This window comes from Ips typographus, linkage group LG5 (assembly GCF_016097725.1).
Source record: "Ips typographus isolate SLU linkage group LG5, UJ_Ityp_2.0, whole genome shotgun sequence".
Lineage (NCBI taxonomy): Eukaryota > Metazoa > Arthropoda > Insecta > Coleoptera > Curculionidae > Ips > Ips typographus.
In genome coordinates, this window is record NC_138426.1 from 8,533,670 (window position 1) to 8,557,979 (window position 24,310).

General features: G+C 37.0%; 2 protein-coding genes across 3 annotated transcripts in view; one reads left to right on the forward strand and one right to left on the reverse strand.

Annotated features, from left to right (window-relative positions):
• Positions 1-14,168, reverse strand: part of tara (SERTA domain-containing protein 2 taranis) — a 42,614-nt gene extending 28,446 nt beyond the window's left edge. For both annotated transcript variants that reach the window (XM_081979729.1, XM_081979728.1), the window contains exon 1: positions 13,974-14,168. In XM_081979729.1, the coding sequence (XP_081835855.1) occupies positions 13,974-13,991 (18 nt within the window). In that variant the 5' untranslated portion in view covers positions 13,992-14,168. The remainder of the gene's footprint in view (positions 1-13,973) is intronic.
• Sdhaf3 (Succinate dehydrogenase assembly factor 3) overlaps positions 1-24,310 on the forward strand; it is a 173,504-nt gene that overhangs the window by 30,307 nt on the left and 118,887 nt on the right. The window lies entirely within an intron of this gene.

The following is a 24,310-nucleotide window of genomic DNA, read 5'->3' on the forward strand; positions in this document are numbered from 1 at the left end:
ACGTCACCTAAATATAAATGCAATTTTTGAGCTGGCAACATTGTAAAGGCAAAGTGACATTAGTCAAAAACAGTCACGTGACCAAAAAAAAAGACAGTTTGAGCTGTGAAAATTTGTTAAGTGACATTTTGACAGTGGTAAAAGTTTAAATTGTAAAATACAACATGTCAATCACAAACAAGGCGAAAGTGAAATGATGTACTAAAATTAGCCGGCCATTTAGTGAGCTGTGTCACATTTTCAGAGTTGTTGTTTGCCAAATGTCATCTGTCATTTTTCGGATTAACAACGTATTTAAGTCAATGCAACCGGTTCTGTTAAAATACTACCTTAACTATGTTCGGTTATTTTTCCACTAATCTGACAGTTATCACGTGACTTTGCTAATCGTACAGAATGGAGTGTCATGTGACACATTGTAAAATTTAAGTCTGTTTGGTCTAGCGAGGAATAGCCGAAGACAACTACTGATTATTGTATTAAAACTAAAAATATCCACCTGTGACGTAATATACTTTCGCGATAAACCGATTACGAATTTTTAGGGGCACGCGCCGGACGCAACCAATTAAACATGTAAACACAGACGCAACACCAAACAATGAAATATTTATCTCGCCGCATTTACATAAAAATACTATTTACTAGGTCATAATTAATAATCGGCTCCGCATGAAAGCCGTTACCTATCTCAACGCGCCGAGTGTTGGCCGACTTGTTGATATGTCATCTTTTTAAAAGCCATTATTCAATTTGTAAACACACATAATCGCATTTTTATGCTTCTCTACTTCCCATTCATAGCAGACAATAAAGTGTATTAAAGCGTCGCGTGCCGGCGAAACGTCAGCAAACAACCGATTTAAGTGCTTTATAAATAGTCAGAGGTGTCTTCCGAAAACTGTTCAGGTTTATTCTACATTGTAAACGGCTTTGTATTATCCATACCGCACAGATGCACCTGATTCTTTTTCTCCTCATCAATAACTAGCCCTAAAAGGTTCTCGAAAACTACCCAATAGTTGGATTGATTTGTCTTCAGTTTTTGTATTAACAGTGTTGCCAAAAAGCGTCTCAAATTGGCTGAGGAAACTTTAAAATCCATTAATTTAGGAGATCCTTTGCAACAGGGAGGCAAGGAGACAGATGAACATAGTGTGGCCCAACTCCAAAATACCTATTTGGGGTAACTCTAGATCGAGCTCTTACATATAAGCGTCACTGTCTTAATATCAGAAAAAAGGTCTCAACAAGAAACCACCTTCTCCAGAAACTGACTGGTAGGTCATGGGGAGCACAGCCAGCAACATTGAGAACCCCATCTTTTACATTAAGCTTCTCTGCAGCCGAGTACGCCACTCCAGTATGGTGTGCATCCACTCACACAAAGCAAGTCGACGTCTTTTTGAATCAAGCAGTTCGCCTAATAACAGACTGGCTGAAGCCTACGCCACTTCATCAGGTAGACTCTCTGGAGGTAGAAAGGGGTCGACAAGAGACCGACCCAACGGTCACCAACCAGACTCCGATCACGCCACAGCTTTTTGGCCAGGACCTTTGCAAGTCTCTAAGGAAGCCAGAAGATCCAATCACCTAACAAAAAGGGGAGCTGATACCCAGTCTGGAGAACGCTCAACAGACTTCGCACCGGAGTCTCGAGGTGCAGAGAAAACCTGCAAAAATGTGTGTTTTTGCGGAGAAATCCAGAATCCTGCACAGCTGCTGACGACTTGCACCGACAGAACTGCACAGGGAACGACCTAATTTTAGTAAATGACAGAGCCGCAAACTTTTGGAAGGACATTTGGAGTGTAATCCGGACACGAATAACTCACTATGTAGGTCACTCACTATGTGGTTTGAGAACAATTTCAGTCGATTGTCATTTTAACTTTGGTAGGAAGAGCCGATCTTTCTCTAATTCTTCTTGTTAAACAGCTATTCTTTGGGTTTACATTCACAGAATTTTCAGCTATATTTAGGCCTCACAAAGAAAAAAGCCGGATACGTTTAGAAATTATGACAATACACCATTAATTAGATTAATTTTCTTCTCTAAACCGTTTTGGCGGACACTTGTTGATTAACTTAACACAATTACGTTCCTAACTTCATTAGGCAAACTCCAGACAGGCTCGTTGCCTCCTAGATGTGGATTATTGTTTACTACCGGGATTTATACTTATTATGCTGTCGACTTTACAATGGAAAGGAAATTCCATTAGACGGCCTTGAGAAAAAGGGTCACGACACAATATAGTTTTCAAAGTCAAAGTGATAAGTCACTTGTTGCGATCGGGCGATTGCATCTCGTCTGGCCGCGTCAAGGGAATCCAATAAGCCATTAAAAAACGGGAGCGGGATAGCCCGTTCGTCATTATTACGGAAAAACTTAAAAAGCGTCTGGAGAAAAACAGTGGCGGATTGGGAACGTTTTATTGGCGTTTGCAGGGATTTGATGAAAACGTGGGTTTGCGGAGGTTGGGATGTTTTGTGCACGCTGGAACGATGCAGAGGTCCGAACAAAAAAGCGCAAGATAGAGAGCAGAGGAGCGGTAAAAAGTGAAATGGATCCTAGTCCGCTACTGGCCGAGTTGTCGTTAAAAAGGGAGCGACCGACCGAATGAATGGCCGATGGCGCAATTTCATCCAAGGGAGCTTATGCGAAATCAAACCGCCGCTTTTTGATAGCGAGGTCGGTCTTAATCTTTGCGTAATCGAAAGTGAACTCCATTCACGACTTCCGAGACGTCTTGCCTTTTATGTTATGTCGTGACATATACGGGAGTTTGAATGGGTTTTACACACGAGTGACGACGTTGTAGGTATTTTGGGATTCGTCTGCCCTAGTTTTTCACTTGTGACGTATTACTTTCTGTTTGCATTGCAAAACTGATCGCTTTCGTCACTCTTTTGATTCGGATTACTCCATTAAACGCCAAAGTAATCATCCTCTATTGAAATGTGTGGATCAAAATGCTTTCCAAACGTTTTGATGTGTTTAGTCTAATCTGCGGTCACTTCTTAGATATACGACCAAAATTCTACTTGGGGAAAAAAAGCTAAGACATATATCGTTTCTGAGATATTTGAGGTCAAACCTTCCCAAGAAAAGAAGAGAGAGAATGACAATTGCTAGTTCAAAACCTCTGTCTTGAAAATAAGGATTTTTTTTTCAAGAAAATAAAGAAAATTTATCTATTTAATTTATAGAAAAGGTACATTTTTGTAGGGATGTCAAGTGTTTACCATTATAGTTAGTTTTAGTAGGATTGTATGTAGTTATTAAGAAAATTAACAGTATTACTTGATGAACTTGAAAGGAAGTGAAAAAGGTGGTATAGTCAAATTTTTACCCTTTGAGAATGACGTCAAGCAGGTGAAAAAACACGCATGTCTGGAATTATATCACAAATTTTAACCTACAAATGCTTTGAAAAATGAGTGATCATGAGAGTTTCAGTTGACATCTGGAAACTGTTTCTTTTCGTACTCGAAAAAAAGCAGCACATTTAGAATTAGCATTTGGGCCTTCTCATTGTAGCGCAGCATTTTTATACCTTTGATATTCGTTTAAATCAAAGTGACAGTAAATGTCAACGTTTTTAATTTGACAGGACGACAAAATTAACAACGTGCCTTTTTGGCTAAAATTGTTTATTTCACATGTTTGATATGCGAGAAACAAAGACGTAAAAAGATGACGTCATTCTCAAAAGGTAAAAATCCAACTATACGTGGAGGTAGAAGGTGGTTTGTTTTTGGTGGTTGATTGTCAAGAGAGACTTTTAATGTGAGCTGGAAAGTCAGTTTTCTAAAAAATTCGAGCAAAAATCAGACTATTGAAGATCAGGGGATCTTAGAAAGCTGTTTCCTTCCGGAACGGAAGTTACTGAGTGTAATACCGAGTGCTACCAGCAATTGTACCGTCTAGTCCACGTTATGACATGGAGCAGATTGTGATAGAAGACCTATTCCAGAAGTGGTTAAATCGATAACCGAGAAGACCTCCCGGCTGTTACCGAGATACAGCCTTTGCAGTTAAAAATCCACCTCAACGGAAAAGAAGAAGATTGGTCAACTGACGGTTTATTTTGGACAATTTGGACTCTTTGACGAAGAGTATTAGTTGTAAGTAGTTTGTAATTTTTTGTATTAAAGATATTTGTAGTTTCAATGATATATTTAGAAGCAGGATTTTTAGGTAGAAAGTAAGTTAGATAGGTTTAGTTATTTACCTTAAAAATAACTTGGCATCCCTATAATAGAATTTTTATTCAAGCTTATTTATTTAAATTTTCTTTATTTACTAGAATATTAGAATGAATGGTCAGGGTGAATCTGAGGCCAGTTATGACGATATTATCATGCAACTAGGAGGTGAGGGAGATTTGAGTAAATCTCATCTTCAGGATGATAATAATCCTGACACCTCCTTTTGATAGAAACTAGCACTTTCCTTAAATTTTGTAAAAAATACTGTTTTGACTGACAACATTTTTGAAACTTTTTGCCTACATCAGTGTCATCGAGAATTATTATTATTAACATAACGGATTTGTGGAGCAAACTAACACCCACCAGACTTTCTACACATAAATACTGGGAATACTCCCAGTTAATGATTAATGGAAATCTTAATTACCATAACAAAGACCGTGATTTTTATTATAGCAATTAATTACCTTGCTGAACACATCTGGTCTTTGGGATGAATGAACCGATCGAGTGTGTGTCATTAATATCTCGATTACCTTAAACGATTATTTGTTTCGTGACTGATAGACACGCCGTAGCCGTGTCTTCGGCAATACATTTCGGAATGTAGTTTACGAGTGGAGACGTCGTTAGGAGACCGGGTCGTCGTTGCATTCATTCATGAATGAAGTTCACTCTCGATTTCGAGCGTCAATATTTATGCGGCGGCATTTCACATAAAAACGTGCGTACATAAAATGCAACTCCGCGAGTTGCCCCCGGGGGCTTCGTCCATTACCGCTAACCCCATTTCCATTTTAGTTGGTTAAGAGATTTTTATGTGGCGTCATCTCTGAGCTACACTAACCTAACCCAGTTTAAAATGCATTATCGGTTTTTTTTTTGGTAATTCACTCACAAGTCAACATGCGCAACATTAGTGTAGGAATGATTGGTCAAGAAAAGCAACTTTCAGCTTGCTGCTTCATCTTGACCAATCATAAACTTTCTACTGTGTTGTAATTTACGCAATGACTACCCCAGCATACCGCCATTTGTATTTTTGTCTTGCTTGATAAATTTACATTAAACCGACTTGAAGACACAAGAAATACTTGTGGCCGTGACTGTCCACTAAAACAATTCTAAAACAAAAATGGTTTAGGAGACTCACTGTACTGCAGACTGTATTCAAGTACATTCTGGTCTACAATAAATAATATTCCTCATATGTTTACTTTTCCTCTCAATTTTGCTGGTTCTTCTATTTCACTCTTTCCTACGACCTTCTTGGTTAGAAAAGAAGATAAACTCTTAAAATCATTAAACCATACAAGAATATAAAAAAAAACATTGTTTTCCTTGTATGTCATTATTTATCTTGACATTGCAACGGTCTCGTGACTGATTTATTCAAACTGATCGCCTGTCAAACCACGTGACAGTGTCTTTGTGGTTCAAATTTGCTTGAAACGTCGCTGTCCTAATAGGTTTAGTCCGAGGGGTAAACCGCTGAGCAAAATTTTGTATACTAATTCCTAATATGCCAGTAATGCCCACTAATTTCTTGTAATGCCCAGTAATTCCTAATAATTAACCTAACCTAACCTAACCCACTAACTTCCTGAATAATAATCACAACTGGAAAGTCTAAAAAAGCCCTTTTTTAATTAAAAAAAAGTAAAAATAAGAAAATATGCGTACAACGAATTAACCGGAATGGGATACCCTGTATATTTTTTCATGTTTGTATTCTACGTTAAATTCTAGAAATTTTTCGTGTATTAATGTCATATACCGTTTCTGAGATATTTACCATTTTATGTAAAATTTGATATTTTCGGTCTCTAAAACATCAAGGAAGGTTTTTTCTTGGTTTTTGTGTTTTGTCATGTTATACAAGGTTTGTTCTAGGAATGGGTGCTGAAAGACGTCAAAATATACAGTGTGACCCATTTAGAATGGAAACACCCCTATAAAATTTTAGGTTATTAACCGATTTCAATGATTTTTTTTTTGAAATAATTAGGAATGAAATGTCTATTACGGGAGAAAATTTTAAATATTTATTTCAGTTTTCAGGTCATATTACGATACTTTTTCTTGATAGAAAATGGAGAATTTTTATTAGCGATTTTTTTATTGAAAAAATTACTACGCCACTGGATCTAGTGCTTTCAAATAGCTGTGACCAAAATCAGTTCTAAAAAAGGACAGAAAGTCTAGTTTTTCATGTTCAACGAGTATGTTATTGTATTACGCCACTTATTTAAAAAAATCACTTTTTAAATTGATACATTGAACCACCCTGTAACTGTCAAAATAACCGAATTAACGAAGGTTAAAGTAATAGTTGTCAAATTTAGTCAAAACTGTCTTTATTGTCACACACAACACTTTGTATAGACTTTCATATGTGGATGGATAGAAAATAAAAGGGGCTTTGAAAAAAATATGGCCGCCCGTGTTGATAGGTTGCTTCGTTTGGTCGCCAGAGGGCTCCAAAGCTAACTAAATGTTTTCTTTGACTGGGACCGCTCTAATATCTTTAAAGGATTTTTTTTAAAACGGGCAGGTACGGCCCTGATATTTGGCACAAACATAGCACAATGATTGCCAAATCTAGAGTAGTAGCAAAACTGTAGAAATACGATCATTAAGGTCGATTTTCACTTGCACTAACTGGCCAACTTAACGCGCAAAACCCATTAGAATAGTGTCGGTGTTTCAGGCAAATTTGACCCTTACGAAAATTGTGTCGATGGACAGCCAATGAAAATGCCTTTCCATTGACGTATAAAAATCGATTGGTTAGCCGTTTGCCCGCTAGAAGGCGTCAACGTTGACCAATTTTTTTTGGGATCTTTTTGTTTAATCCTTAAAAACTCGCTTAATTGCACTACTTTTAGTAGAGTTTTATACGTCAATGGATAGCCAATGAAATGAGCTTTCTAAAAATATCCCTATTTGGGTTGACAGGTTACACGGTTTGGCTGCTAAAGGGCGTCAAATTTGACCAATTTTTTTATCACTTTCTTGGTGCATCCTTTTGTTTAATCCTCAAAAACTCGCCTAATTACACTATTTTTGGTAAAATTTTATACATCAATGGATAACCAATAAAATGAGCTTTTTATTGACGTATAAAGTTGATTGATTAGTTGTACGGTTTCGCCGCTAGAGACAGTCAAAATGTTTGAAAGTAAAATTACACAATACATAATTTTTCCTTGTTTTCCAACGGATTTCATTGAAATTACCAAATTTTATTTATTTTATTTATGTTTACACTTCAATGGTAATTGTATTAAAAAAAATATTGTATTATAATTTTTTTTATAATATAATTTAGACCTTTTCAATTTTATTAATAATACTAATTTAATGCCCAGTAATGCCTACTTATTCTTAGTAATGTTGCCAATTCCCAAGTATTGCCCACTAATTCCTACAGTTTGTACACTATAATGCCCCAGTGGTTTAACCCTCGGTTTTGTCATAAATACTTTTTAAAATTTCATTAAACTCTCTAACTCAGCTCTTTTCGGTTTTTTGTTAACGAATAATCGACGAAAAATCTTGTGTATACAAGCCCAATTCTGGACCATCAGCAAACTAAACTCGAAAATCGACTTTTTTCTATCTATTACCGTTTGCTCTGTTCCTCGTAAAACCAACTAAATGTGACTACCCTATGCACAGTTTCATAAGGTTTGGTGTGTTCAAACGTAGAAATTGACATCAAAAGTAAAGTAGATATAAATCATAATTCGTGTTGTGAAGCGATTACGCACTCGTGAAACTATATTGTCGTTACAGTCGTGCGTAAAACACGTCTTACAACACCTATTATACATATTAAGTCAAGTATATTTGAATTGTCCTCAAAGAAAAAGGGCGACAAGAAAATAGACTAAATCAAACATCAATTTGAAGTTTTCCAAGCTTGTCTCATATTCAGCAGTTATTGTGTGCACAAAAGGTTCACATATTTGGATCAAAGGTAACGTTACATGTCCAAACAGAAGCCGTTATTAAACACAAACATTGTCACTAGCTGCAATAATAGGGACAGTCCAATAATTGCCTAACTAACATTCAACGGACGTTTGCTTATTGATCCCCGTGCAAACACAATTAGTGAAATGTTTGAGTGGTGTAGATCGAGCAGCCCTTTCGCTTTTCAGTGGGAAAAAAACAGCAGGATCGATAGCTTTCATCTTCTCCAACGTAATCGCGACGTCTAGTGCACACATATTTCCAATTCATATATGCGGGTGACGTTTATTTAGGTCAGGAACCTCCGCGATCCCGATAAAAGTTTCCTTCCTCGCAGCTTCCACGTTTATTAGGGGCTCAAGTTTTGTATGGCTTTGCTTTGGAATGCGGCGAACTATTGGAGAACTTGTCCGTCTCGCCAGACTACGCTTCCGTAAACAATAATACCGACCGGGGCTAAACATGGAGATTAAACTTTCTTGGATGTCTGACCTAGTTTTCTTGGAAAAAAGATACGTTTTTTAAAGCGATTTGCGTACGGTGTCTAAGGTGGTTGATGACGTCGTGATCCCTAAGGCTGAATAGTATTTACGCGTGTGGAAAACCATGAATGAAAAGAACAATTGCCGTTTTTAATGGCATCCAAGGACATTCTACCAATACAAATACGAGGATGATTTATTGGCGCCGGCACAACGACCCGTAAAACCGATTTTTACGTAATCCTAATTGCCGATACATAAAGAGCAGATGCCCGAGCCATTAATTGTGCCAGTTCTAATAACCTATCCCAAGGCTGCTATCGATCTACTTGTTGATGGTCGCGATAATCTCGCCTTGCCCGACACATCCGCATACAAAAGCACTTTTATGCCGACTAACCCGCAATCTTTTATTTCCCATTCATTCATATAAAATGGAATAATATAAAAATTGTCGGGTGCGTTTTGTTGGTGTTATTACGTCATTAGTAAGCGCCAGCTTAAATTGCCGTCCGACGTTTATGGAGGCGTCAAGTACCTTTTTTTAAAACGCGTCAAGGTTTATTTATGCAGGTCAGTGACGCTTAATTATTTTATTAGTGTGCTAATTATCACACTCTGTTTTATCTCCCAAAAAGGAAATTAACCGACAGAGATTTGTAATGATGAGGACGTTTTGGTTTAATTAACAAACTGCATCAAAAGTGGTCAGAGACTCAAAATAATGACTTTTTCCAGTTTATAAGAACTATCTACAATATTAACCGATATGATCTGTGATAGCAGTTGCGTAGACATTAGGACCAACAACCGTATATACGGGGTAGATCATAAAAAAACAAACCAAGGACGTTTTTAGGGGCCTTGTAGATCGTTTAGAAAAATCCTCGAACACATCAATCTTAGATTTCTCGCGCCAATATTCTTTGGCTGGGAATGCGGCCTCAGATAGATGGATCAAGAAGACTACTGCTTTTTACTCTCCCATCGCTGTAAATCAAAAGGATAGGTCAAGAAGAGGAAGTCGCTACAAGTCCAGGAAATTTCCCTTTTGGGAAGTTCCCAGAGTTGCATCGGCATCCTCTGTCCTGGAAGAAGGATGCCCCAGCTGACGGAAGGGCTCATCTGGCGCTCGTCTTGTCCTCGATTTGATTTTCGTCAGGTCGTCCATCTCTGGTGATCCTGGTAAACTACAGTCGGCTTTCGTCCGTCTGTTTTTACATCTTAAACGTTTGGGGAGTTAAGGTCTGGTGAGTGGGGGATGGTGAAAGGTTCTACCTAGATTTTGAGAATAAAAATTCTCGCCACCCGAGGGGAAGGTCTGGGAGAAATTGTGGTCCTCTTTTTAGGTTTCTTCCTTTAGGTATGTTTCAAATCAAACATTTATATTCTACACCTAACCTAACCTAACCAAAGACTTAGACCAAAGGATCGTATAGAAATGTAGATCAAATTACACCCCAGATTCTACAAAAAGTTTCACATATCAAATTTGTATTACTGCATGGAAGTTTATGGTGAATATTTTCAGCTTTTGATAGTCTAGAACATCTTGTTTGATTACTTTAATGGATCATACGTTTTTAACTTTAATCTATAAATAATTCATTTTTGTGTTGTAAATTCTTACTATTTTGTTGAATTAACAAGCAAATGATTCTCATCTAACGTCAATATAGAATGCTATTACTAATAATAATTCGATTATCTAAGCCTATTTTCTTGAAAACGAGAAAGGTTAGTTAACGACATGTTACATGGAAAATGCTTAGAATTTAGGATAGTCAACGCTAGAAATCATAAAAAAACATTTTTATTTGAAAAGCTTGAACTTGATATGAATGTTTTTGATTGGCCACCTTGTATACAATAAGAAAAAAAAAACAGAATCTAGTATACCCAGTGGAAATGTGACCATAGAAAACTTTAGAAACAATCAGGTGACGTTTATCAACTTCTTTACAGCTGAATAATGATCACGTGACTCTGAAATCCAATTATTTCATATCTATAGATAAAAACTTTCTGGTTTTTGATGTGATAACGATCAAAATCAATTACGTTTACCAGAAACTCAATGTTCAGATTTGAAATCGATCAAGTCATTGTAGAACTGAAGTTTGAATTTTAAAATGGTCACGTGACCAAATGGAGAACAGTCACGTGACACTGGAAAATTTTCAGTCACATGATCTGAAAATTTGAGAATGATCATGTCACGTTACAAATAAGTTTGAAAAAGGTCACATGATGTTAATTCGGAGTAAAAGCAGGTTGAAAAAACTTGTTTTCAAAATAAAATACAAAACAAAGCACGTTCTACATTGCTAATCAAGAAACCTAAATATGTCAAACTTATCTGCCTATTGTTGAACATTTGACAAAATATAGTCATATACTTAGTACCCTTCTGCGTTAACTTAATAATTTTTAACATAATTGACTTTCCAACAAAATATTGTGATCAACACAGTCAAATGCCTTAGTTAATCAGGGTTCTCCTCTGTGCCAACATACTTGATGTAAAAAAATTGTGCTTATTATAGGTGACTGATATTATAATGATCTCAATACTTAAAAAGCCAAAAACCTATGAGGACTTTTATACGAAACCTTCAGAACAGTTGAGTTAATAGCAAATCAAATGATCTTCTTTAATGCCCACAAATTAAGAACAGTTGCCGTTTGCAAGAAACGCCACATCAGGAGGAGTTTGGAAGAAATACTGCAGAACAACCTTAGAAAAACGTTTGAAAACCAAGAACATTAGACTAAAGAATGGGCCTATCCCACATATCATAAATTTTTGTTTTAATGACTGGAATCGAAAGAATAGGATCAAAAAACTAATTTTTCATATTCTTAAAGAAAAAATTATGGTCGTAAATGTTCCTATATTAGTTTGAATTTGTTCATTAAATTTAAAAGATCTGTTTTGGCGCGCATGTGACTTATGTAATTCTGGGCGATTTTATTGGCTGTTGCACGCCATCTGTTTTACTTCTTGTCGCTGATTGGTTGATAGTGTAGTACGTCACCGGCGGCGGGCGTTTTAAACATGAAATTAATGTAGTTTTTATCATCATTTTTTTTCTATTTAGACTTAATATTTTTGAAAACAAAAAAATACGGGTATAATATTTTCAATCCGTCTTTGTAGTTATGAAATAAAAAAAAATTGTGGGACAGGCCCATTACAGAATACATCGGAAAACTAAAAGACAGCCAGAATCGTCTTGCTGAGTAGTTCCAAGACATATGACTGACACAATGGACGTATTCACTAATACATTCTAAGTTTCCAAATGTGAAAAAACTTCAAAAACAGTTGGTGAAAGACAATCTTCAAGAGTATAAATGTGACTGTTCTCTCAGTGAATTCTCCACTAAAATCAAATGAGAGTCATATCAGATAATTAAGCCTTAGAAACTCTGAACCAATAAGAACGTGGGAGATACAAAATCGTCAAACACAAAGTCACACAAAGACAAAAGTCACATCTAGTAGAACCACCGTAGCGTTAAAACTGTTAAAAGAAGAGAGAGAGAAGAATATGTAATGAATCTAGAAGTGTCATACATACAGTATCAAAAATACGCGTAGCTTTGATGATAGTCAAACTTGGGAACCAAAAAAGAAGAAGAAAGCCCCTGGTAAAATTATTCCCTATAGGGTATGCAGATGTAGTCATTTGCAGACTGAGGTTCAAAATATTCATTTCAATGAACTTGAAATGAACCAACTTTACATTTTAAGTGTAATTCTAGTCCATCTCGGTATTGAAGCAGATAAGTGGAGAAGGCCGTCAAACATGAATGAACTGTTACTATTATTACATGCTAGTAGTACAATGTCTCATTACCATACGATTGCGTCACAGTCATATCGGCAGACAATCATCGCGGTGATTTTTCAACGAAACGAGCGAAAAAATGCGTCCGACATTGAACTTGACGTCGACAGGCGACACGCGCCATTCACGGGTCATAACGAGGTCTACGCCAGAAGGAATGTCTGATGTGCAAATGTAATTAAGCCACATATTTATGGCGGCACGTTATGCGGATTTATTGCCGCTTATTATTCAATATCAGTGAACTGGTTTTTGGTGTTGTGGGTTTTGTTTGCACCTCATGAATTTCTTTCTCAGCTTTTTCCTCCTCTCTAGTTTATGAGACCATCATTTGACCGGTAAAGAATTCTCTTGTTTTACGACTGTCGTTATGAGATTCCATTTAAAGTCTTTTATGGCTTCTCTTCGGTAGCGGTGGCATAATTTTTCCTTTCAAAGCCTTTTCATTCAATCGGCTCGAAAACGACCTTGCTCTTTGGACGTACTACGGTTTTTCTTATCTCCCTCATTATTAAAGCTGCAATTTTATTCAAACTTGTGACTGGGACTCTTGCCTGCAGCTTATATTCGCCCGCTCCGACGAATCTATTTTGGAAGCGCAAAGGCATAACACGACGAAAATATAAGCTTTAAAAATAGGAGCATTTCGGCTGGAAAATCGTACCACGATGTTGGCGGTTCGAATTCCAATCTGATGCTCTCAGGGGGCGGTCTATAGTATGCCAGATCTAAATCCGGTCAACTCGGCGGCCCAAAAGACATGGATAATTAATATAGGAAATTAGTCCAGGTACACGCACGACCGTTATAACAAAACGTTATTTATCGATTTGACAGAGACGGAGGTATATAGCGGGCGAATGAGGCCGCGTTGCGTTGGTGGGTTGTCATGGCAACGGTGGGCGTAACACGCTGTATACAGTGGCACCCTTCGTTGTAACTACCACCCCGTTTGCTATACCAGTGGCGGGAACCCTACTGCTTCAGCAATAAATTCTTCAATGGAGATTTAGGTAATAAGTTGATAAAGTAAAAATAGTCACTAGAGGCAGTAGTTAAAGGGTGGAAGAATAACAACAACATTCCTAAAAAAATTGAACTGGCGCCGTCCTTCCATATCTTCCCGCCGCAAGATTCATCTACAGTCGACCAAATAACCAGTACTGGTTTAAATTTATAAAGAGCGCAGAATCGATCAACGCTACTCAGCTGAACGACTGGGAATAAAGCTATTCCAATGTACGCACACCGTTCCGGTTGCTTCAAAACAAAACTTGTCAAGTGTTAGAGGTTAGCTTCTTTCTATTCCATCGAATCTTGAATGAAAATGTCACTTTTACACCATGACAACCGGTGACGTGCGTTACCATGGTATTGACGCAAATAAGGAACATGGAATATTTTTGAAAAAAGTGTACAGTATAGTAAAAAATCAACTTACCTGAGTTTCACACCACATTATTTAATTGGGAGCGTCCTGACACATGTTCGTTGCGTCGGGCAACATTTCATGCGAAATCAAACTGAAACACTCTGTAGAAATTATACACTGGGAACGTTGTCGACTGTCGTAAACGGAACGATCGCGACACCGTCTAGCATGTACGCGCTTGCGAGCGATATTACGAATTACGACAAACCAGTCGCCTAAGACCGGTCCTGAGGCCAGATCGGCGCATGTCGTTTATAGTCGACTCGATTCGGCCCACCTGCATAACATGCCCGCTGCGAAAGGTTAGGTTAAAAAAGATACGAACGGAGGATGTAAAATGAGGAAAACGCGCGCTCGGACTTTGAAAAGTTTGCTCTGTTTTGAAAGTTTACTAATGGCCTTTCGGACATCGGCAAAACGGCGGGAAAATCCGACAACCCAAAAATTTTTTAGACAAAAAAAATCACATGGCACCAAATCCATTGATCCAAGAGGTCATTCCGGAAGATACTAAAAGTTTCCGCCTAACCAAGTTAAGTTAGAATCAACTGACAGGAGAGGACCATATTCCAAACATACCACATTTTCTAAGACCATTGTAGAAAGTCATTCGTAACTCTAACCGTTTCTGAGATAATTGATTTTTTTTGAATTTACATCAAAATTTTGAAAATCTTGTATCTTTGCCGTTTTTGGAGTTTTTTCGTCTTGAAATACTAGTCTAAAAAACCTAATTGCTCTCGATTTCTTCTATTTAGGGCAGGTATTCCAGATTCAAATATTTAGTGAAAAACATTATATTTGGCCAATGCTGTGGACTTCCATTCCATATTCCATTATCTGATTATATGGAAACGTTATTCAACTGTCACACGTATGTGGGGTTGACATGCCCAATGAGGGGATCATTGGATTCTCGTAGGAAAACATTTAAGACTATGGAAACACTTGATTCACTTTTTCGAGTTTAAAATTCTCTACAAAAAATTCATAATCACCAAAGTTTACGTCCAAACATCCTTCAGCTCTGTTATATGAAACAATGCACAGTTTGCGGACTACTACAGCATACAGGGTGTCCAAATAGAGGCTTTTTTGAAAAAAAACTAGGCGACTCTTGTACAAAATTTCCGTAACTCTAACAGTTTCCGAGATATTCGACTTTTTTAGCTTTTTTTGAAATTAAATCAAAATTTTGAAAATTCCGTATCTCCGCCATTTTTTGGGGTTTCAGCAACTCTAAAAAGGTGAAAACGTTCATCTTGAACTGCTTTTTTACTTCGTGTTAACCGCAACATGATTAATCACAGGGTGTTCAAAAAAACAAAAAGAAAAACTGGTATATTTGAAGCTAATGCAGTGCCAGTTATAACCGCGTTTACCCGGTTCTGAGTCGATGGAAACCTAGTAAACTGAGTGCAGAAAATCATTCTGAACATTTTTAGTCTCTTACTGCTTGTGGTTCGTGACTCTAATCGTTTCGGAGATATTTTTTTTGCATCAAATTGTTGAAAATCTTGTATCTCAGCCATTTTTGAGGTTTCAGCAACTGTAAAAAGCTAAAAATGTCTATCCTGAAATGCTCTTTCATATCGGGCTAACCGCAACACAATTGAACATATGTCCAAAAAACAATTAAATTTGAAACTAACGCTCTGCCAGTTGTGACAAAGTTTATGTTTTAAGTGGATGTGTAGACATACTGCACTAAGTGCAGAAAGTTCTTCTGAACATTTTTGATCCCTTGTAAAATGTTCGTAACTGTTTCCAAGATTGTTTCCATTTTTTTTTTAAGTTTCATCCAAATTTTTGAAATAACACCAAACTCACAACTCATAACCTAACCTAAGATAAAAAAATGACGATAAAAGTATAACTCAATGTTTTAAAGCCATTTTTTATTCTATACTGTAAGTATTTAGAGTTCAGTTGCTATAACCTAAAACATCGGCCATTGTGGATTTTTCCAAAAAAAAAAGTACAAAATAAATTTTCACGTCCCAAAAAAACTTGTAAAGTTACGATTAAACTACATAATGTTCGCACTTTTTGACTGCATACTAAAATCAACTGGAATTAAATCCAGTCACCCAGAGGGCCACCTAACCAAATTACACTCAAATCGTGGCAGCTCAATAGCATTTAACATAATACACGAGGTGTGTGTACCCAAATTGAATTGTAAAAGTAAACAGGGGGTCCCTTTTGAATGAAGCGCCATAAACACCGTAGGAAAGGCAATTAGCCGATACTTAATTAGGCGTGCGCCCATCTTAGATAAGTGCGACACTGAATTGATCCGCAGCGGTTCGAAAAATGTTTGCCGGAACTTTTGCCATCGATTACTGGACTGGTGTATTGTTAATGACGCCACTCTTAAAAAGGATACCAACTTGTTGATTTTTACTTGTGTGCGTGATTTATGCTTCCCGCCAATATCTAAAGCGTTTGTTAAACCGCATCTGGGGGATTCTCTCAACAGTTTTATCTATGTGCGTATCAATTAATTAGTCGTTTTATTGAGCGCATCATTGTTCATTCAGGAAATTCGAATGATCTTGTAAGCCTCAGTTCGTCAGTCAGAATCAAAACTTTTGGTTGGTAGAATTGTCGCACTTTGTCAGTTATCTGCACCGTTGCTATGACAGCTAGCACAAACTTCTCTACGTCAATGGACAGCCCATAATATCTATTTTCTTATACTTATTTTGCAAATTTTTGCTCCGAACTGAAATTACCGAATTATTTAGCTTAGAAGCAAATAGTACACAAAAAATGCCTTAAAAAGGGTGTGAATTTCAAAGTAGTATATTTTTCTTTTGAGCTTGGCTTTCGATCTTGGTTTCATCCAAAATCCACTATTCCAACTCCCTCCTAAAAGGGGTGGGGGTACCTAAAGGAGGACCACCCCTTTCAACCCCTCAAAACGCTTTTTCAACTGATCAATTTTGATTTCATTTTGCCACCTTAAAGTTAGAGAGACCATTTTGTTCAGAAAATTGTCACAATTTGACAGACAATGCTCAGATTGACGCAAATGCTGTCAATTTAGCATCATTCTGGTCATTTTTGCTGATTTTTCCATCACCTTTTTTACAACTATTTAGAACAATCCATTTTTGGGACTAGTAGGTATCTATACTGTCTATACTAATTGAAGAAATAATAAAAGAAGAGCTGCTGTCATCAACCAGGTTCATCAAAATGTGGTATGACCAATACTACAAATTCAACTTTATTAACAATTCAATGATTTCCCAAGCATTTTAATAGACAATGTATAGCATACACAATTCACTAGTGATAATAATCAGCATTTACTTAATTAAAATAAAATCAACTGGCTGCAGGTTGTCGTAGCCGGTCAGTAAAAGTAAACATTGTTACAATTTTGAAAACCTGACGAATGACCGTCTATTTTCAGTTAAATCAGCCAAACCTACATTTTGTTCGGGTATTTTGGCACCGCACTTTTGCCAAAGGCATTAATTTTATGACGTAACGTGTAAACAAACACAATAATCGAGCGGCACTAAATCCGGTGGTCGTATAGGCCCTTTAAATCATCTTAAAGGTTTACAGCAAGCAAATTGAATAGGTTGGTTATTCGGTCTATTATCGTCTGACAACTTTAAGATCTGACCTCAGAAACGCGTGCCCATTACTTATTGTCGTGCGACCCTATTGAATGCTTAACAGGTGATCCTGAAACCACTTTATGGCGTAATTCACTCGGTAGACAGGTAGGCTTTGAGGGAACCCCCGTTTTGAATTTGCTATACGAGTTGATCGTGATTAAATCACGACAAATCGCCGTCATAAATATACGGAAACGTCGCATCGTCGTGCGCCACCGATTTTATTACTCCCGTGTATCTTAATGAGATTTTCAACAATCGCATTTCATCGGATCGATTATTTTTTCCGTATAAATAATTGTAAATAAATATTGGCGCGTTTCATTCACAGCTGTTTGATTCAATGAGTCGTACGCACACCTATTTAAATTTACTACGGAGGTATTTAAAAATCGTAATGTTTTTATATGCACGCGATGACGTTACTAATGGTGTATTAGTTTCGTGTTTGATTAGCTGATAATTGTTGTCGTATTGAGAGTCTTAAAGATTAATGGTTTAATGAAATCACTTGCGAGACTTGAGGAATGACTAAGACATCCAAAATTTATTGAAAAGTAACGTTCCACGTTTGCAAGTCAAACTATCAAAGTGATTTCGAAACGTTCGTACTGTATGTACATAAAAATAGTACTTATCTTAACGATAAACGCAATGAGAATAACACGATTTACGATCCAAGATTGTTCGTGCAATGAGGATTTGCGCAGACCGAGCAAGATTGAGAAAACTCCACCATAATGTGACAAAATGTAGGAAACTGTTCCTTTGAGGGTAAATCCACATGTGCAGTAGCTGTGCAAATCACTCAATCATTTTTGATCAATCACACCTTCTGTGCAGAGTGAGGCTAAGAGACAGAAGTGGTGATCAAAGAAAGAATAGACAAAGAAGCCTAGAATATTGGAATGAGTAGCTGAACCAGTTGTGAAACTTTTACAAATTTGCCTTGAACATTTGAAAAAACTCATCCTGTATAAGTAATAACTAATAAGCAATTAAGGGAAATGAGAGAAGTAACATTCTGGCTAAAAAAGGGGCCAAGACTCATTTTACAGGACCAGAACCTTTCTGTGGCTTGAGGAATTACACCTACCTGTAAACTCGAGTTCAAATTGATGTAGGATCACGAAAGAGCGAAACCTTGGGAGCAACTCACTGAACTTCTCGGAGGTTAGATTACGTTCACTCACAAGTTTCCTCTCAGGACACTGAAAAGGAAAGCGCGGAGACTGCAGATTCTGTGAGGATGAGGTAGAGACTCTTGAACACCAGCTTTGTGAATGTGATGCAGTCACAAATATAAGGACCAACTTGTTTGGCAGTAGCATCATCAATGATGGAGTTGTCTAAAACTTTTTATTAAGGCCTTGAAGCTGGAAGAAGAACTGTGATGAAACTAGCCTCAGCCCAGATCCTAGTAACAGTTTACCTGAATATGGCTTAAAAAATAACATTAGTAAAATTAAATTCATGGTAATCAGTAGAGAAACTGGTGAAAGATACGGCTTAACGATCAACAAGACACCAATAGACAGAGAATATCTGTAAACCATGATTAATGGGACCACTAACAGATCAGGTGTAGAATAGAGAAGGCAAGGACCGCCTTCAACCAAAACTGTTTAAACGTCACAACCTCAACATCAAAATCAGACTCCATACACAGAAAACAGGAGGATGCTGAAAATATCATGGGTGGACAAAGTGACCAACAGATGGAGAAAATGAAGAAGGACTTGGAAGTAATGAACACCATCAAGAGAAGAAAGAAAGCCAATATCACCTTTAAAGTCCGTTCTCCAAGGGAAAGTTTATGGTAAAAGACCACGAGGAAGAGGGAGAATGTCATGACTTAAAAACTTAAGAACATGGTTCTCACAAACTACTACCAAGCTGAAGCAGCCGTGAACAAAGTCATCATATCCAGGATTATCGTCAATATTTAGAACAAACAGGCACTTTGGAAGAAGAGAGTTGGCCTGCTTTGACCAAGTAGTAGAAGTTACAAAGGATAGTTGGAATGTTAGTGGGTAAGGAATTTAGGATTGAGTAAGAGGACAAGATGAGTGAAGAATAGCTAAACAGTCTCAAAGAATGCTAGAAGACCACAGGTTGTCTGTAAGAAAAGAGGCAAATCAGAAGAATGACAGAGAAAATGATGTAAGTGTCTTTGATAAGAGAAGTGTACCAGGTAAGGAAGTGGGACTGTACAGTGCTTTGCTCTTATAATGCCATTTTTTATGAACAATGTATAATAAGAGACAATGAAGTGAGTTGGAATGAGTGGAGACTACTGCTGGATTTATAGATACAAGTATAGCACAGAAACATGAGGGACATGCACAAGTAAATGTATAGACGCATAAGTACAGCAGAAGAGTGCACAACAGAATGAATATACCTATAGCAAATGCACGTAGAATAACCTGGTGAGAAGGCCATTCAAAACAAGAACCTTACTTTTTTACAGTCTTGAAAATGACAAAAGACATTTACAATACAACTGAATGAGGAAAACAGAAGCTAGATGTTCCAAAACAGTGAAAAATCACACATCAGATCAGAAGGAAGATTGAAAGGAGAATCAGATGGAAGATTGAAAGTTTAAAAGAAGTGCGAAAATAATATTAAGAAGCAAGTTAAAAAATGGGATAATATGGAGTAAAAAACGAGTTAACGGATCTTTAGAAGCAGTAATGTGCAGAATATTCTTCAAGGTTTTACTACCTTACTTTACCAGTAGAAAATATTGTTTAACTCGAAAATCGATGCATTTGGACGAAAACCGAACATTCCTCGTATAGTCTAATCCTTAATATCTTCAATTGCAAATATTTCGATAACGATTGAGGTTCGGTATAAGACAAAGTACATTGGACAAACCTAAAATTCGATACAAAATTCAAAAATGAAAAGGAATGATATGAAAATGTAATGTTGTATTTTTGGGCCACTGTGAATATATGAATTTTTTACTAGGAAAGCGCTGACAAAAACAAAATTTAACATGTCGAAGCCGAAAAACAGTTAAAAACCAAACAAACGTTTGATGGCAGTACTCACTTACTTTTTTAGAGACAAATTTCAAACTTTCAACTTTGACAGCTTTCCCACCCGCTTAGGGTGGGGGAGGGGGAGTGTAGACAATCTACAGCTTAAATCAAGTGTAAATGCTTTTTCGCTTAATCTTCTCAACAGCTGTCATTAATAAAAGAATGGATAAGTAAAAAGGATAGTTCAAAAATTAGTATTCAAGCAAATTCCTTTTATAATACAAGCACTCTTTGCTTTGGCTTTTGAATAGGTATCTGCAGGTAATTAAGCACCAAAAACATATTAGAAACCAAGCAAAATTTGTAAAGTTGAACAACGAGCCCGAACTGTAGTATGTAAACACACATACGAAATAAGTTTAGCGAGAGCAGTGGCGCCCTCGGTTCAAAACGGTTAAAACTTTTTCATCTGGCTGATATACATCATAATAGGCAATGCAAATAAAACTCTTTGCGGGGGAATTTTGCCGGTAATAGCCAAACAAGTGTTGTTTGTTGTTTGTCTTTGATTGGCTGAAACGCTATCTTCTCTATCTATCTATCTACTAAAAATCCGGTGAATGTCAAGTTGACGTTGAATGCTCACGTGACGATGTCGTAATTTAGGAAAACCATAATTTGCCCAACTGTCAAATTACGTCATTGTGACGTCAAAAACGCTCTGCTCGCTCCATGGAGCGTGTGGCCTCTGACATTTTTATTGTCAATGGATGTGGCTATTTTTCTGATTAGTATTTGGAGATTTTCCCTGCGGACAGACCTATTATAAGCTAATTCGCTTTTGGTCCTTCGAACCGATTCATTAATAGGAAGCGAGCGATAAATTGTATGCACTTGTTTAGACACGGTTGCTTCGTGCAATTAAGACCGCCCCCCCATCGACCGAAAATGCTCCTACTTTTGATTATGATTACTATATTTCAATTTAATTTGTTGTTTGTCTCCTTTAATCTGTTTTGTAATTTAATACAGCCTAACGCATCTCTGTTTATCATTTATTAAGATGCATTGATATAGTGGTTAATTAGTGCGTAGTAGAATTTGAAAATGTAACCGCACTTTTTTGAGAAAAGTGCGAAAAATACAAATGCCGGACAACGCGATAGAAGAAACAGAAGAAGAGACGATTTTCTGGTCGCTTTTCACTACTCCAATTCAGTTTTCGTTCTAATAGCAAAGAGCAATGCCTAAGTTATTATCAATTACTGTGACTCAGCCGTTTGCCGGCCCGTTCAATGTTCGATACCATGCATAAAACATCGTTCCGTCTCTGTCTATTCCGGCATTCGGATCGATCGTTGAACGGGCCGGGGCCTCGTTAGGTTGGGTCGTTCGTTCTCCCTACTCTAATAAGTTTCTCGTCGCGCCGTCTCTGTCTGACGCGTCGGGCACATCTATCTCCGTCCTTGTCGGTTGACGTCATTATTCCACAGCACACTGCTCGGCTACACTGTACTGCTTTCACGGAAAGCTACAACACAAGCGACCCTCCAGTCTATTTCTCTCTACAATCGGCCAGATCGAACAGTGGCGGCGAGCGTTGGACGAACAAAGTCGAACAGGCCGACAATTTCGGTGAACCGCTCCGCTAGTTACATATAACCGTGGAATGGATAATTTCGAAACTTCTACTCGGCTCTGTGTATTTCAAGCATAATAATGGAAATAAGATGATCGAAATTTGCCAATTGTCGCCATTTTAGCTGTCACATTTTGACGTGCGACAACTTGATTTTGTCCAAACCACTGAATTTTATTCCTCTCGTACCTGGATGCTTATGCAAGTGTACCAGAAAAAAAACCTCGATAGCCTGGTTGCGGAAGATTATTTCTTGCACGACCGACGGATTGCGACAGTGGCGGCATCCCGAGGCAAATTTCAAACTTTTTGTCACTTTATGCAGCCCTTCACCTTCTTTACGTGCTCTCGGGCGATTGTATTGTTTATCAACGCCGCTATAATGTATGCAACTTTATAATTGCAATTGTCCTATTTATGACTCTTATGTTAATATATGGTTAACTTTTATAAGCGGTCCGGTAACCACAAATTTGTAATGTATCAACATTTGATGGTCCTTCGAGCCGGATGCTGCATTAAATTAACATTTTTTTTGAATTTACTACTTTTTATTACGTTTAACTGGTAATAGTATACAGGGTGTCCCGTAAATAATTTAACAGCGGATTTAAAGGACCAAAACGATTTAGCACAACTTACCTTAGACGAAATGTCAACCAAAACAGAAATACAGGGAGTCAAAGTTGTTTTTTTTTTAAATTGTCTTTGTTTAATTGCTCACCAATAACTTGGAGTTTCTTGGTAAAATTAGATATTCTGGGGTTTTTGAAGACGGCACGTAGAGGTCGCCACCTGCAGAAAATAATTCGCTTTAAAATCGACTTTTTTCTGGTATAGTCAAGTGTAACCCAAATATCTGTTTTCCAATATCTTCTCGCTAGAAAAGGTATACCTAGTAAGTATCCCAAAAACATACGGTTTTCGAGTTTTTTGCAATTAAAATATTGACCTCAATGCATTTTTGAAAAAAAAAATAAAAAAATTGATTGAAATAACTGTCTATTATTGTTCCAAAATGTCTCAACAGCATTTTAAGTTGAAATTAATAACTTGCCTTGGTTATCTATTATTTCTTCATACAGAAAATGCTTTAAGTAAAAATCTGGAAGACCAATTTTTGAACTGGTGCTGGAGATGATATTGGGCTTCTCCGACCAATCTAAGGTTCCATCCTCCAAGAAGATTACAAATTGCAATCATAAAGCAAATCGCTGGTTTTAGATGGCGATCTCTATAAGCTGGCTTAAAACTGAGTAGATAATCAAATTTGGCATCCTCGAATACCTAATTTTAGTAAGAAACTTATTTGAAAAAGTACATTTTTTAAAAAAATAACTTTGACTCCCTGTATTTCTGTTTCTGTTGGCTTTTTGCCTGAGTTGTGCTAAATCGAATTATTTTGACCCTATAAATACGACATTAAATTATTTACCAGTTCTTATGGGACACCCTGAATAAATGTCCAAATGAACACTTTTTCACACGTTAGACAGTACGTGTACAGGGTGTCCCAAAAAACGTTAAGTACCGGGAGGCTAACTAAGAATGAGAAGCTGTGTTATTGTAAACGAGTTGCTGTATTTGGAAAACTGTCCTAAACTAAAAGGACCAAGTGAAACACATCTAATTCCAGCGTTGCCACATGTCGTTTTCGAAATATTTACCAGTAAATATTAAAATTTTCAATATGTAGCAGGCTGTGGAAACTATGTGTTAAGTACTTTTGCAAATAACTCAAAAAATACGAGAAACAAAAAAGTGATACAATTGAAAATCAAGCAAAACATCTTGGGTACCATCTAAATTCGGTATATAAAATGTTTATGAAATAGTTTTGAAAATCTTCAAATAATATAATAAATTACAAAGGTTTTCATTAGATTTATTTAACTAAATATCAAAATACTTTTCGATCGTCCTGTAGTATCTCAGTTTAACTTACAGATTTCTTTTTTGTCTATTCTCCTATAACCGCCAAAAAGTCTAAAATCTGTATAATATATTTTGCTTAAATACTTAGTCAAATAGAACTTTCCACTTTAGACTAAAAAAACCGTTAGAAAAATGACA